The 15,222-nt window shown below is 43.8% G+C and overlaps 1 protein-coding gene across 14 annotated transcripts in view; it reads right to left on the bottom strand.

Annotated features, from left to right (window-relative positions):
* Nucleotides 1–15,222, bottom strand: part of LOC139406588 (nuclear factor 1 C-type-like) — a 122,583-nt gene that overhangs the window by 22,054 nt on the left and 85,307 nt on the right. For 12 of the 14 annotated variants that reach the window (XM_071149342.1, XM_071149336.1, XM_071149338.1 and 9 more), the window contains exons 3-5: nucleotides 10,369–10,440; nucleotides 9,961–10,035; nucleotides 5,083–5,206 (exon numbers count right to left, since the gene is read on the bottom strand). In XM_071149342.1, the coding sequence (XP_071005443.1) occupies nucleotides 5,083–5,206; nucleotides 9,961–10,035; nucleotides 10,369–10,440 (271 nt within the window). The remainder of the gene's footprint in view (nucleotides 1–5,082; nucleotides 5,207–9,960; nucleotides 10,036–10,368; nucleotides 10,441–15,222) is intronic. The other 2 variants (XM_071149346.1, XM_071149343.1) reach the window with 1 other exon arrangement.

The raw sequence follows: 15,222 nt of genomic DNA, 5'->3' as shown, positions 1-15,222 counted from the left end.
TCAGGACATACAGTTTGTATCCCTCCACAACTCAGCACATACAGTTTGTATCCCTACACAACTCAGGACATACAGTTTGTATCCCTCCACAACTCAGCACATACAGTTTGTATCCCTCCACAACTCAGGACATACAGTTTGTATCCCTCCACAACTCAGGACATACAGTTTGTATCCCTCCACAACTCAGCACATACAGTTTGTATCCCTACACAACTCAGGACATACAGTTTGTATCACTAAACAACTCAGCACATACAGTTTGTATCCCTCCACAACTCAGGACATACAGTTTGTATCCCTCCACAACTCAGCACATACAGTTTGTATCCCTACACAACTCAGCACATACAGTTTGTATCACTAAACAACTCAGCACATACAGTTTGTATCACTAAACAACTCAGCACATACAGTTTGTATCCCTCCACAACTCAGGACATACAGTTTGTATCACTAAACATCTCAGGACATACAGTTTGTATCCCTACACAACTCAGCACATACAGTTTGTATCACTAAACATCTCAGGACATACAGTTTGTATCACTAAACATCTCAGGACATACAGTTTGTGTCCCTCCACAACTCAGCACATACAGTTTGTATCACTAAACAACTCAGGACATACAGTTTGTATCCCTCCACAACTCAGGACATACAGTTTGTATCCCTCCACAACTCAGGACATACAGTTTGTATCCCTCCACAACTCAGGACATACAGTTTGTATCCCTCCACAACTCAGGACATACAGTTTGTGTCCCTCCACAACTCAGCACATACAGTTTGTATCCCTCCACAACTCAGGACATACAGTTTGTATCACTAAACAACTCAGGACATACAGTTTGTGTCCCTCCACAACTCAGCACATACAGTTTGTATCCCTACACAACTCAGGACATACAGTTTGTATCCCTCCACAACTCAGCACATACAGTTTGTATCCCTCCACAACTCAGCACATACAGTTTGTATCCCTACACAACTCAGGACATACAGTTTGTGTCCCTCCACAACTCAGCACATACAGTTTGTATCCCTCCACAACTCAGCACATACAGTTTGTATCCCTCCACAACTCAGGACATACAGTTTGTATCCCTCCACCTTCTACAGTGGAGTCCTGACCAGGGGCATCAAACTCCAATGTCTATGTACCCATTGTGCATAGTTACTGGACCAGTGGGAGGAGGTGATGCGTCCCATCTCTAAAATGTCCTTCATCTTGGATCCTGGAAAACACACACCTAGTCTTGCTCTCTGTGTATGGTTGTTGTGCGTGAGATTAATGGGTCTGTATATGCAAGTGTAGTGTGTAGTGTGTAGTGTAGGATATACAGTACGTGTTGTGTATATGAGTCTACAGTACTATGAGTCTGTATACACCTTGCATTACAGGCCCGTGTTTTGTTTGCATACACTTTTCTTGCGTGTGATTTAGTGCAGTGTTTTGTTATTTCCCTCCCCCTCTCTCTCTCGTCTGCTCAGATATGTGGTGCTCTCCAGACCAGTGTTTCTAGGCAGGGATGGCCTACACTGTTCGTCTTAGCTTGCCCCTCTACTCTGCACTCAGTGATGTCCAGTGCCCATGCATTGACTCGGTTAGTTCCCCCACACACACACACACACACTGTTAAACACCTAGACACAACTGAGACAATTGTGTAAATCATGCATTGATGTCACCTGAATAAAAATTCAAGCTACAGGATTTTAAGTTGGGATTCAGCCCTTCGACTCCATACTAAATCTACTTCAATCCTCTGTATCTTTCTGTCTTCTCTTCAGATTGTGCTGATGCCCCACTGTAAGAACCTGGAGATCTTCACTGGTTCTGAGGGAGGGGACGTGGCCACCAACAGTGCCTGGGACACGTTCCAGCATTACCGCTGTCTGGAGAACAGCCAGAGCTTGGTCAAGACCTTCTCCAACTCCATCTAGCCTACCAGCTGCACCAAGGAGCTAGAGGTATGGCACCTTAAACATACCTGTATGCTCATCTATCTGTTTCTTAACTAAAGTTCTAAAGAAGGTTTCTTGTTAATCAATAACACTGGATTGTACGCCTCTGCTCAAATCAAATTGTATTGGTCACATACACATATTTAGAGGATGTTATTGTGTGTGTAGCGAAATGCTTGTGTTCCTAGCTCCAACAGTGCAGTAGTATCTAACAATTCACAACAATACACACACATTTAAAAGTAAAATAATGGAATTAAAAAATATATAATTATTAGGACGAGCAATGTTGGAGTGGCATTGACTGAAATACAGTAGAATACAGAATATACATATGAAATGAGTAAAACAGTATGTCAGCATTAAAGTGATTAGGCGGCAGGTAGCCTAGTGGTTAGCGCAACCAAAAGGTTGCTGGATCGAATCCCTGAGCTGATAAGGTAAAAATCTGTTGTACTGCCCGTGAGCAAGGCAGTTAACCCACTGTTCCCCGGGAGCCGTGGATGTTGAGTAAGGCAGTCCCCCGCACCTCTCTGATTCAGAGGGGTTGGTTTAAATGTGGAAGACACATTTCAGTTGAAGGCATTCAGTTGTACAACTGACTAGGTTTCCCCTTTCCCTAGTGTTCCATTTAAAGTGACCAGTGATTCCATGTCTATGTACATAGGGCAGCAGCCTCTAAGGTGTAGGATTGAGTTACTGGATGGTAGCTGGCTAGTGATGATTATTTAACAGTCTGATGGCCTTGAGATTGAAGCTGTTTTTCAGACTCTCGGTCCCAGCTTTGATGCACCAGTACTGACCTCGCCTTCTGGATGATAGCGGGGTAAACAGGCCGTGACTCGGGTGGTTGATGTCCTTGATGATCTTCCTGTGACATCGGGCGGCTGTAGGTGTCCTGGAGGGCAGGCAATGTGCCTCCGGTGATGCACTGGGCAGACTGCACCACCCTCCAGTGGTTTTGGGCGGTGAAGTTGCCGTATCAGGCGGTTATACAGCCCAATTTTGCATCTGTAAAAGTTTGTGAGGGTCTTAGGGGCCAAGCCAAATTTCTTCAGCCTCCTGGGATTAGGCGCTGTTGTGCCTTCTTCACCACACTGTCTGTGAGAGCTCGTGTCATTGTTTTAGGTGAAATCTGACCTTGAATGATACATTTTATCGGTTTGCAGCACATATATCTTTGTTCTACTTGTGCTCTTTTCCCAGATGGCTCTGAATTGCTGATAACATCTAATCTGAGACTCCCTATGCAATTTGACTCCTGTATTACTGCCTGTACTCAATACAACTTCCAATGCCAAATTGAAATAATTTGATAGACAATGGTAGTTCGCAATCAGACAATTACTATAAAACTAATTTGTTTTCCTCAGTTAAATGTTTGGTGAATGCATGCCGTTGCTTTGTCCTCAGTCCTACTTTGAATGCTGTGTGTATCCTGATGACATGTTAACCTGGGTTTAGCTGGTTAATCAAATTAGTTTACATTCTATTATTTGGCACTAGTTCTGTTCTGTTAATGTAGCAGGTTCTGCCCCCTGAAATCCAATCGAGAAAAACATTTGAATTGAAACCCAAAGGTTCCAAGACCTCTCTCCACTGGCCTGTCCGCTGGCGGGCGCATCCTCTGCTCTCTCCACTGGCCTGTCCGCTGGCGGGCACATCCTCTGCTCTCTCCACTGGCCTGTCCGCTCGCGGGCGCATCCTCTGCTCTCTTCACTGGCCTGTCCACTGGCGGGCGCATCCTCTGCTCTCTACACTGGCCTGTCCGCTCGCGGGCGCATCCTCTGCTCGCAGGAACCATCCTCTGCGCTCTTGATTAAAGAGCTCGCTCAATGATGTTTAATATTACTCAACATCGTCATTTCGTGCACAATGGACTTTAGAGGCTGATTTGACGCGATAGCACGCACGCACACACACACACACACACACACACACACACACACACACACACACACAGTACACAAGTGGGTCAAAAACAGCAACCTGAAGATGACCGGTAGAAAACTGAGTAGCTCCAGGACCCTCAGGTAAACCAGTTCATTTACAGTCTAATTTTGTCCCAGCTTTACTTGTCTTTTACAGTGACAAATTACACAATAAATCACTGCTGGTGTTTTGGCAGTGGTGTACACGTCCAGATAAATCACAGTCTGCAGTCACCTGAGGAACAGCCATTGTTATTTTAGTTAAAGAGAGAGACTGAAAAACAGAGACTGAAACAGAGACTGAAAAACAGCTTCTATCTCAAGGCCATCAGACTGTTAAACAGCCACCACTAACACTGAGTGGCTGCTGCCAACACACTGACACTGACTCAACTCCAGCCACTTTAATAATGGGAATTGATGGGAAATGATGTAAATATATCACTAGCCACTTTAAACAATGCTACCTTATATAAATGTTACTTACCCTACATTATTCATCTCATATGCATACGTATATACTGTACTCTATATCATCGAAGGTATCCTTATGTAATACATGTATCACTAGCCACTTTATACTATGCCACTTTGTTTACATACTCATCTCATTTGTACATACTGTACTCGATACCATCTACTGTATCTTGCCTATGCTGCTCTGTACCATCACTCATTCATATATCCGTATGTACATATTCTTTATCCCCTTACACTGTGTACAAGACAGTAGTTTTGGAATTGTTAGTTAGATTACTTGTTATTACTGCATTGTCGGAACTAGAAGCACAAGCATTTCGCTACACTCGCATTAACATCTGCTAACCATGTGTATGTGACAAATAAAATTTGATTTGATTTGATTTGATTTGAACAGCCATTGTTCTTTTAGTTAAAGTGTTGTGCTTTCAGCAAAAGGACACTGCTCTCTGTGCACCCATGAAAAAAAAACACAGTCTTCCTCTCAAGTGGTGGCACATCCAGCCGTTCATTTATGCAAGGCTCATGTTAACCTGGAATGTATTTGAACAATCTGAATGTGAGTGTATTCACAGGGTAGAGTAATATCAACACTAATTCAAGAAGTGTACGGTGCCACAAGTTTGTGCCTTTGTAGTGTATGCAGTTTGTTCATTTCCAGTCTAGATTGTGTGCATGTGTGTGTTTTGGGGCTGGTACTGACCCGCTGGAGGAGGTACTAGGCAGGGTTCTCCTCATGCCCACCCCTGAGGGGTTGAGGTCGTAGGCCAGGTGCCCCTGCAGCTCCCCCAGGGAGAAGTTAGGGCCTGCCCCGGTCACCACCGGAGCTGCATGCAACAAACACACAGAGGGAACAGGTCAGTCAGGGGAGGAACATGTCACACACTGTACATTACTGTCAATTAAACATGCAATTATCTATGGAATCATACTCAAACATCTGCATAGAGGACATGTAGCACCATCCTCAAGCTCACTCATACATCGCTGCTGAAGAATTGTGTCGCTGTGTGAGCAAAGATATTGTGTTGTATCTATGTGCCTTTCTCTGTAACAGCTCCAAAGAGTGGACAATCCCAGCTGCAGTCTGCTACCATACTTCAACGCTCAGGACAAGAGCAGGAGAATGTGGAATTATGGGTCTGGGGCTGTGTAGCCATCTATCAGCCTTTACCCCATTTCCCGTCTTAGGTTTCCACTAATGTACTTTATATATCCATGTGCATTAATGGCTGCCTGCTGCTGTGCTGTGGTCTGGCTGGAGTGGACAGAGATGTTGTTGCACTATACTACACTAGTATGTACTGTATTGTACCGAGCAGTGGGGCGACACAGTGAGCTCGGAGAACAATGGCCCATTTGTTAGGGCAGGTATGCTTATTAACAGTGGGATGGCGTCACTACAGATCCCCCGGCGATCAATCTCTCCCTGACTACACAACACAAAAGGAGGATTCATGGATCTCCAGTGTAGCAATTCCCTCACGTGCACCTTACAGGAACCTCTGGCCAAAGAAGAGTAACCAGGGAGGGAACTTAACACGGGCAGGGGTGGTTGAAAGCATAGAAATTGAATTATTAGAACAGGAATCCCCATTCATGTGATGGATTCTAATTTCTATAGTTGAGCTGGATAGCCGTGGTGATGTAAACAAGCTCAGTAATTACAACACATTCTGCTCTGTTTAATTACACTGGTAAAGTAGGTCAGTGGAGAATTCATCCTTTCTAAAAGGCTGCTAATGTCTCCTAGGATATGCATCCCACATGAGGCCTGGGTAAATAAAGTGGAGTGCACTTAAAAGTAACCGATTAGTTAAATAAGCTAATTATGTAGTCTAAAATCTAAATCAACGCCTCTTGGGGGCAAAACGCGAGCATCAATATTAGCGTAAATACATGATACAAGTGTTGTGGAGTTTGTGACATGAAAACCAAATGTGAATGTGTTACATAAACAGAGGTGCAGGTGATAGTTCTTATAGCATAGCGCCATAGGCAGCTGAGGATTTGGGGAGTTGGGGGGTGAATCTGAACTAGCAGTCTTTTCCCCAGGAGAGGCCAGCTGGCAGGTGGTTAATTGAAGTCTTTAACTTCTACATTTATTCCAATTAGTCAGTCAAAATGCCACATGGAAAACAGAGAGCCAGTTTGACAGGTGTAATGTGAAAACAGAGTGTCACGGTCGTCATAAGGAGTAGACCAAGGCGCAGCGTGATAAGTGTACATTCTAATTTATTCAACTAATGTAACACTGAACTGAACAACAAAACAAACCGTGAAGCAATATGACTAGTGCGAACAGGCAACTAAACAGAATAATAACCCACAAAACCAAAATGGAAAATGGCAACCTAAATAGGATCCCCAATCAGAGACAACGATAAACAGCTGCCTCTGATTGGGAACCAATTCAGGCCACCATAGACCTACATATACCTAGACATACTAAAACCCCATAGAATTACAAAAACCCTAGACAGGACAAAAACCCCTAGACAATACAAAAACTAAAAAAGAAAACAAAGATAACTAAGGTCAGGGCGTGACACAGAGAGCCAGTTTGACAGGTGTAATGTGAAAACAGAGAGCCAGTTTGACAGGTGTAATGTGAAATGTGTTCCCTATGCATCATAATAACTCACTCATTTAGTTTAGATAATTATAGCTACAGCATTCTACATCAGCTGTGTGTGTGTGTGTGTGTGTGTGTGTGTGTGTGTGTGTGTGTGTGTGTCTGTGTGTGTCTGTGTGTGTGTGTGTGTGTGTGTGTGTGTGTGTGTGTGTGTGTGTGTGTGTGTGTGTGTGTGTGTGTGTGAGGTGTTATCAGCTTTCTGTTCCCTCAAGATCAAAAAGTAGACTGAGGTAAGAACAAGGCTGACAAGTCCATCTGCGGCAGCAGCCGGGGGATATCCCTTCTGGCTTTTGCCGGCAAGGTCCTGGCCAAGGTGATGCTACACAGGCTGGTGAAAAACATCACAGAGGAACTGCTGCCAGAGTCACAATGCGGCTTCAAAAAGAACAGGAGACGGTCAACATGATATTCACAGCACAGCAACTCCAGGAGATGTACCGTGAACAACATCAGGACCTTTTCATGACCTTTGTCGACCTCTCCAAGGCCTTCGACACTGTGAGCAGGGAACTACTATGGGGCATTTTACTTAAATTTGGCTGTCCAGACAAATTTGTCAACATCCTTTTCCAGTTCTATGATGGCATGATGGCATAAGAGGGCAGGAGTCAGTGCCCTTTGGAGTAAGCATCAGTGTGAGACAGGGCTGTGTGCTGGCACCTGTCCTCTTTAACATCTTCCTCCTATGTGTCACCCAGCTTCTCCACAAGGAGCTTGAGGACAGCAGCGGGGATGGATGGAAACCTATTCAACATCAGGAGGCTCCAAGCAACCACCAAGGCTTCGGCTGATGACTGTGCTCTTGTGATCCACACTCTGGAAGATGTTTAGTCCGTCCTTGTAATGGCTGTGAGGGTCTGTAGCAGGATGGGACTGTCTATCAACACCACGAAGACAGAGGTGGTCTGTCAATGGAGATCCGGCCCTCCATCCACCATGCCTGTCTTCACCATTGAACATAAATCACTGACGATAGTGACATAGGACAACAATCCTTGGTATCAGACGGATGCCGCTACTGACCACACTGGACTGGCCTGAGGCTGCAGGGGAACTCACTGCTCTGGACTGTGCTGACCACTCTGTCTCCCATTCCATGTACCAGAATGATGCCGTTGGCGAGAACATTCTCACCTTTACTGTTAAGGCAAGGCTGCAAGTTACGTATACCAACACAATATAATCTAGCACTCTGGTACCCATTTTGTCTTCTACATAAGTCAAATCTAATGCCCATGTTGTGAATGGCTTCTGTTCATACAAGGATTTGTACATTGCTAGACATGACTGCCTTATTGACCTGATCGCCAGCGAGGTGAGACGTCTCACCAACAGCACACATGCAGAAACATTCTTGTGTAAAGGGAAGCTGGTTTGATGTTCATGTGTTTTCCTGTGTGCCAAATACGCCAGATATTGTTGTTGTGGTGGGAGGTAAGGAAGAGGTGCTCATTTTATGGCTACATGGAGCAGGCCTTTGCCGAGAAGCTGCGGAAGTATCCGCCTCTCGCGGCACTCTTGGACAGCCTCGGGTGGAGGTACAAGAAGGCGGTGCTGATATTTGGCAGTCTTGGCCACGTACACAGGCCTGCAGTGCGTGGTCTCCAGGTGGTGGGCCTGACAAAAAGTAGGGCAAAGCAATTGGCTATGTACTACTCTGTTTCAGTTGTCGTGGGCAGCCTAGCTGTTTGGAGAAGGATTTGCTTCCTGTACCTTTTGAGTGCCATGAATACAGGGACCTTTGAAATGTTTGGATCCTTTTTTTTGTAGTGGATTCAAATAAAGTATTTCAAATCAGTGTGTGAGTGAATGAACGCTCATCAGAGCGTGTCGTTCATACTGAAGAGCATTTCTTTTGAATGAAAGATGAAGACCCTTCGGAGAAAGGCATTATCACTGTGGAAACCGAAAGCGTGATCAATTACATATGACAGATGGGTGAGCTTCACTCCCTTCAGCTCCCTTCACTTGCGCTGCCTTTCAAATCTGATTAAACTCCATTTCTAAACATAATGAAATAACGTATGTAAATGATGACTCAGATTGGAGGGTAAGTGAATAGAGGTCTCAGTGGGGTCTGTGTGGCTGGGAGACGATGGTTATTCATACAAAGTGATTAGAGGCTGGCCATGTGGGGGCTGTGTTAATGTGGCCCTAATTCACTAACGCCAAGCCTGGTGAGCACAGCATCCCCAGCCAATCACAAAGCTCAAAGCACAGAACACGCAGCCTTGGCATTGTGAGTAGAACATATTAAATGGATAAAACATCTGCACAATCCACAATCCACCATGAGACAGATAAAACAACATGAGTGATGAGGAAGTCCTAAATAATGTCATCCTAAAGCCCTATGATCTGATTCCCGGTCAGAAATCATATTGAGTGTCTGATGGGGTGTAGACAGTAAGGAGGGGTTTACTCTGCATGTTGACTGTGATTAATGCTGTAAGTGGATTACGTTAGTATCTCCCGCAATCCTGGACCTGGATGTTCCCTACCATCTGTGTCACCTCGGCTGTTATACCATCCATGTGTTTCCTACCTCTGTGTATCCATCTGATGGAGTTACGGTTGAATAGCAGTAGTAGAACAGGCAGCAATGTAGAGACTAGGAGCTGAGCTACTGAGGGGAGCAGAGTGACTGCTGCCAGAGAGGCTGGGAGTTTCCACCCGCTGCCTGAGGGCCAGAGTTTGTGAGCTAGCTCATTTTTCACGGAAGAGGGCTGTCAGAACTTGAATCACCATAGTTTATGTGACACATGTCCAGCTCCTAAGCATGTTGCTGTGTAAGTTATGGGAGTTATAAGGAAAGCAGCCACACATGACGTTTTAAGAATGAACGGTAACAAAAATATGATATTGCACCAACACACTCTGTCCATCCATTCAACCACAAATATATAAAAAAACACACGTAGCTAAATAAAAGGTGTAAAATCTTACTTCTGGACACTTGCACCAGCTCTGCTACATTAAAAACTCCTGACGTCACAAAGCTTTCCTGAAACTCAGGAGCATCTGGAAAACACAGAGATGAGTCACCATGGAGAGTTCTGTGACAAAACACAACAAACATTACAGTAACTTCTCACTTTTAAGAGACATCACAAGACAAAGACACAACACATGGCAGAGTATCAGCAAGCCAGTAAAGCACATGCCCATAATGTTTGAGCCTAACAGCAACCTGGAATGTATTGGATTCCAAATATTACAGTGAAAGGTATTGAGTGTGCTAGATGAATAACGAGCTCAGTGCTTATGTCACTGTCTGGCAGTGTGTAAATGTGTATGAATATGTCATTGTGTATTGGTATTTGGATGTGTGTGCGAGTCGATGGGGCCCCTTACCCATGGTGGCAGCTCGGCTATCCTCCTGATCTGACCCAATACCTGTGCGTGGGCTACTGCTCTGCTCTGACTCTGAAGAGAGGGAAGGAAAGGAAGAGAGAGGGGGGAGAAAGAGAGACACAGGGGGTGGGGGGGGGGGTATATAAGTCTAAACCCAACATAATTGGTTTCAGTTTCTATGTAAAAGGATCATTTGAGGGTGATTAAGTAGTTAGAAACAGTCTCCAAAAATGAACATATTTAGTGAGGAATAATGGGACAAATATCAAATAAGTACTATATTGATGTAAAAGTTTATAGATAGTGCTAAAGCTATTATAACCAGTGTGGTTTCAGAAAAATAAATTGGCCTGCCACAAAAATGTGAAACATGATCCAAATCGCTCATTATAAAACTGCCTTGTTTGGCAAGTCTAAATAGATTCTCAATGTTTTTATTTATTTAACTAGGCAAGTCAGTTAAGAACAAATTCTTATTTACAAAGACAGCCTAGGGACAGCGGGTTAACTGCAGAACAACAGACCTTGTCAGCTCAGGGATTTGATCTTACAACCTTTCGGTTACTAGTCCAACGCTCTAACCACTAGGCTACCCTGCAGCCTCAACAATTATGCACTGCCCTATGGGACTCCCAATCACGGCCGGTTGTGATACAGCCTGGAATCGAACCAGGGTGTCTGTAGTGGCGCCTCAAGCACTGAGATGCTGTGCCTTAGACTGCAGCGCCACTCGGCAGGCTAATCTTTTTGTTCTGCCAAAATGTACACTCAATAAAGCAACACAACAATGGCAAGGCCACACAATCCAATACAATGTACTTTTATATCTGCTTAACCTGGCAAATGCAGATAATACAAGCTAAATAAATAGAGTGCAGTACAAACCAGAATGGGGATTCTTAGGGAGAAATCAGAGCATACTAGATTTACCACAAAGAGTCAAAGGGAACAGTGGTAAAAATGTCAAAGTAAATAAATAGGGCCCTCCTCTATCAGATAGGCATGATTCCACTAGCGGATCAAAGCCACACACATTCCACAAGTTGGAGTTTAGAGTCTGTGGAGAGAGCGCCTCATTGTAATCTTCACACTGACTCCCCATCATTAGAACGAGCACCCAGCTTCCTCTGGACTTCCCTCTACACTGGACGAGTGAGCATGACACCCTACTGCGATGTGTGACAACCACAGCAGACCACCACACAGGTAGCAATGACTGTCTTCTTCATGAAGCTCTGTAGTGAATGGCCTTATTTCTACCTTATCCCCCTTATACGTTCTTCCACAGCCACTTCGATGGTGCTCAAGCTTATAATCACTATCATGGGGCGATGTGCTAAAGAATTGGCAGGCAGCATTCAAACTGATTGAGGAGTATGGTCGACCTCTGGGCTGTGGTTTGTTCTGTGGCTAATCTACTGTAGTAGAAAGACAACGAAAAAAACTGCAAAAAAGAAACATAAACAAAAACAGCCATCTTGATTTGACTGGCCAAGTCAGACATACCCTGCCAATGAAACTTCTCCAATTGTTTCTCTCCTCTGCTATCTTTAATACTCAAAACACTCTTGCCAAAAGCTGCAGCGGATTCTAGGCAGGCCACCCTCAGACAAAATCCCTGGCACAAAGAGCAAAATAAAGAGGGAACTATAGCAAGAGAAGGCGAGAGAGACTGGCACACACACACACAAAGACACGTAATGCCCCAAAGACATTGCTGGGGAAAACAAATACATAGTTAATGCATTTTCTTTATCATATTTTTGAAAAGATATATGGGTTTGTAAGGGTGTTTGGGGGGGGGGGGGGGGTGATGCCATGATGATGCAATAAAACGTGGCCGAAACAAGAGACCATCCATTTTCTCTCCGAAAGTAGTTGACTGCCATTTTGTTAACTGTTAACATTGTGTCTTTATGTTTTCAAGTCATATTGTTTTGATGGTTTTATCATTCCAGGATTGTAAGAGTTAATTAATGAACAAATCACCAACACCTCTGAGGTACCATTCAAACGTGAGAAATTCATAACTGTCAGATAGGATAATACATGGACATTGCAGCTGTCCCCTCGTGAGCTTGAACAGGGTTCAATGAGGGCAAAATGGATCTACTTGTCCCTAAACGTGTTATTTAAAAAAAAGATCAAGATAAACACTTTGAAAATGTGTTATTACGCACTTTCAGAATTGAACTATATCTCTCCTCTCTTTCTCTCTCTATCCTCGCCCTCATATTCCCGACCTCATCGTTACACATTTATTATTAATATGTATATATATATATGTTGTGGCACTTGTTGTTGCTATTTTCTTTCCAAGTAAGTTATTTCTCTGGCCAGGGTTCGCTAAACTAAACATACATTTTGGCAGACATTTCATGTGCAGAGGACTTTAGTGTTGGCAGCCATTTTAGATTGCTCTTTCTCCCGTCTCTCTTTCACTCACTCACTCTCTCCCTCCCCCTCTCTTTCTCTCTCTCCCCCTCTCACTCTCTCCCTCCCCCTCTCTTTCTCTCTCTCGCCCAGAGAAAGAACACACAAAGTACAACTAACCCTGTTGAAGAGTGCCAGCATGCTCCTGTGCCAAATCACCCCTTCAGACGAAAGACGAAAAGAGAGAGAGACAGAGCAGTGCCACTTAATTGTTGTTGGCAGACAGAGAGAAAGAGAGAACGAGAGGAAGAAAGAGAGAAATAGAGAGGGGGAGAGAGATGCACAGAGAGAGGGTTTTGAGAGAGAAATACATGTTTGCTATGCAAGTGACTTAACCAGAAACTCATTTTAGCTGAGTTACTCTGCAATCAGTGTGTCACAGTTAAATTACAACACAGAACAGACAGCATTACAAGCACAGGGAAGCTTCCCTCATCAGTCCAACCAGGGGACACATGCTTGTCTGAAGTAAACTACCAGAGATGTGGTCCAAGCTGCAAGTATACTCGTAACTGAGAGATTCTTGTAACACAACCCTTTGTACAGTATATATTTTCCCATAACAGGAAAACCACAAGGCTGGTGAATTTGAATTTCTACAATGCACCCAGTATTTGGTTTCATTTTGATCTCATGACATTATTGTAAATACAGTGGCTGGCTGGCTAAAGCCAACACTGCCAGCTGAAGTGGTCAGAGGAAGCTAAGCTAGGGATTTTGAGGCAAGGCTATCTATTCACATTTCCCATGGTGCCTGGAGAGACAATCTTTGGCTTCTCCCAAACCCATTACCCATCAGTCACTAGGTGAGAGGAGCTGTTTCTCCAGCAGCTCAGTTTCTAGCAGGAACGAGAACCGAAGCTATGATGATGTGACAGTGGAACAACATAGGTCAAAACACGGAAACAATTATGACCTGTCTGTTCCCTTATCACTTCATATGAATCACAGACATGCCTTACTGGAGCAATTAGGAAAAATAACTTCATGAACACGACCCACCCACTATGAGGCTTTAATATGTAGCGATAACACACTAATTCATTACAATAATCAAGCTTCTGGTATAGAGATGGCTACCTTGTATCGATCAAACCGATTGTCTAATGGAATAGAACAGTCAATTCAAATCCAATGTGTAACTGCTAGCCTCTCTAGTGTGTAACAAGCTAATCACAGTAATGTTCTTTTTAGCACAATTGAGCGTGCTGCAGCAAAGCTCATCTAGGCTCTACTGATGTACTGTGAGACAGACCACTGTGGGAAGGCACCCCCTTCAGTATAGGATAGAACTTATAAATCTCATATTCAATTCTCAACCACAGTATTCCCCAAAACATCAATATCTACAGTTTACTTATTGTTGTAGTATGTTCAAGCATATCGTATGATTTACTAGTTTGGAGTAATATGGGAAAATGCAGATTAATAAAATGATATCTAGTGCTTGTGCCATGATATAACACCAGGGGCTCCCTCTTGTAATCTTTCTCAGCAGTCTGTCTCCGTGTTTCTCTGTGGTAAGACTGTTCAGTTCACTGCAGCTGAGCTCAGAGAACAAACCAATCAATGGAGTTCTGCCCCAGCAACAGAGCTACCGAGCTCACCCCTCTCCCTTCATTTTACCTCTCCATCTCTCTCCGTCTCTCCCTTCAACAACCCCAATCAATTTCACATCTTCAATTCAAATTTCAAACCAACTTTTTTTGGAACGACAAGAACAAAGCCAACGCAGAGATATTACAGCAAACAAAAACTTTGATAGCCTCTTTCCCTGTCTGTTCCATTTCTTTCCCTGTCTGTTCCATTTCTTTCCCTGTCTGTTCCATTTCTTTCCCTGTCTGTTCCATTTCTTTCCCTGTCTGTTCCATTTCTTTCCCTGTCTGTTCCATTTCTTTCCCTATCTGTTCCATTTCTTTCCCTGTCTGTTCCATTTCTTTCCCTGTCTGTTCCATTTCTTTCCCTGTCTGTTCCATTTATTTCCCTGTCTGTTCCATTTATTTCCCTGTCTGTTCCATTTCTTTCCCTGTCTATTCCATTTCATTCCCTATCTGTTCCATTTCTTTCCCTATCTGTTCCATTTCTTTCCCTATCTGTTCCATTTCTTTCCCTGTCTGTTCCATTTCTTTCCCTGTCTGTTCCATTTCTTTCCCTATCTGTTCCATTTCTTTCCCTGTCTGTTCCATTTCTTTCCCTATCTGTTCCATTTCTTTCCCTGTCTGTTCCATTTCTTTCCCTGTCTGTTCCATTTCTTTCCCTGTCTGTTCCATTTCTTTCCCTGTCTGTTCCATTTCTTTCCCTGTCTGTTCCATTTCTTTCCCTGTCTGTTCCATTTCTTTCCCTGTCTGTTCCATTTCTTTCCCTATCTGTTCCATTTCTTTCCCTATCTGTTCCATTTCTTTCCCTGTCTGTTCCATTTCT

Source organism: Oncorhynchus clarkii, chromosome 4, assembly GCF_045791955.1.
Source record: "Oncorhynchus clarkii lewisi isolate Uvic-CL-2024 chromosome 4, UVic_Ocla_1.0, whole genome shotgun sequence".
Classification (NCBI taxonomy): Eukaryota; Metazoa; Chordata; class Actinopteri; order Salmoniformes; family Salmonidae; genus Oncorhynchus; species Oncorhynchus clarkii.
This window is presented reverse-complemented; position numbering and strand designations above follow the sequence as displayed.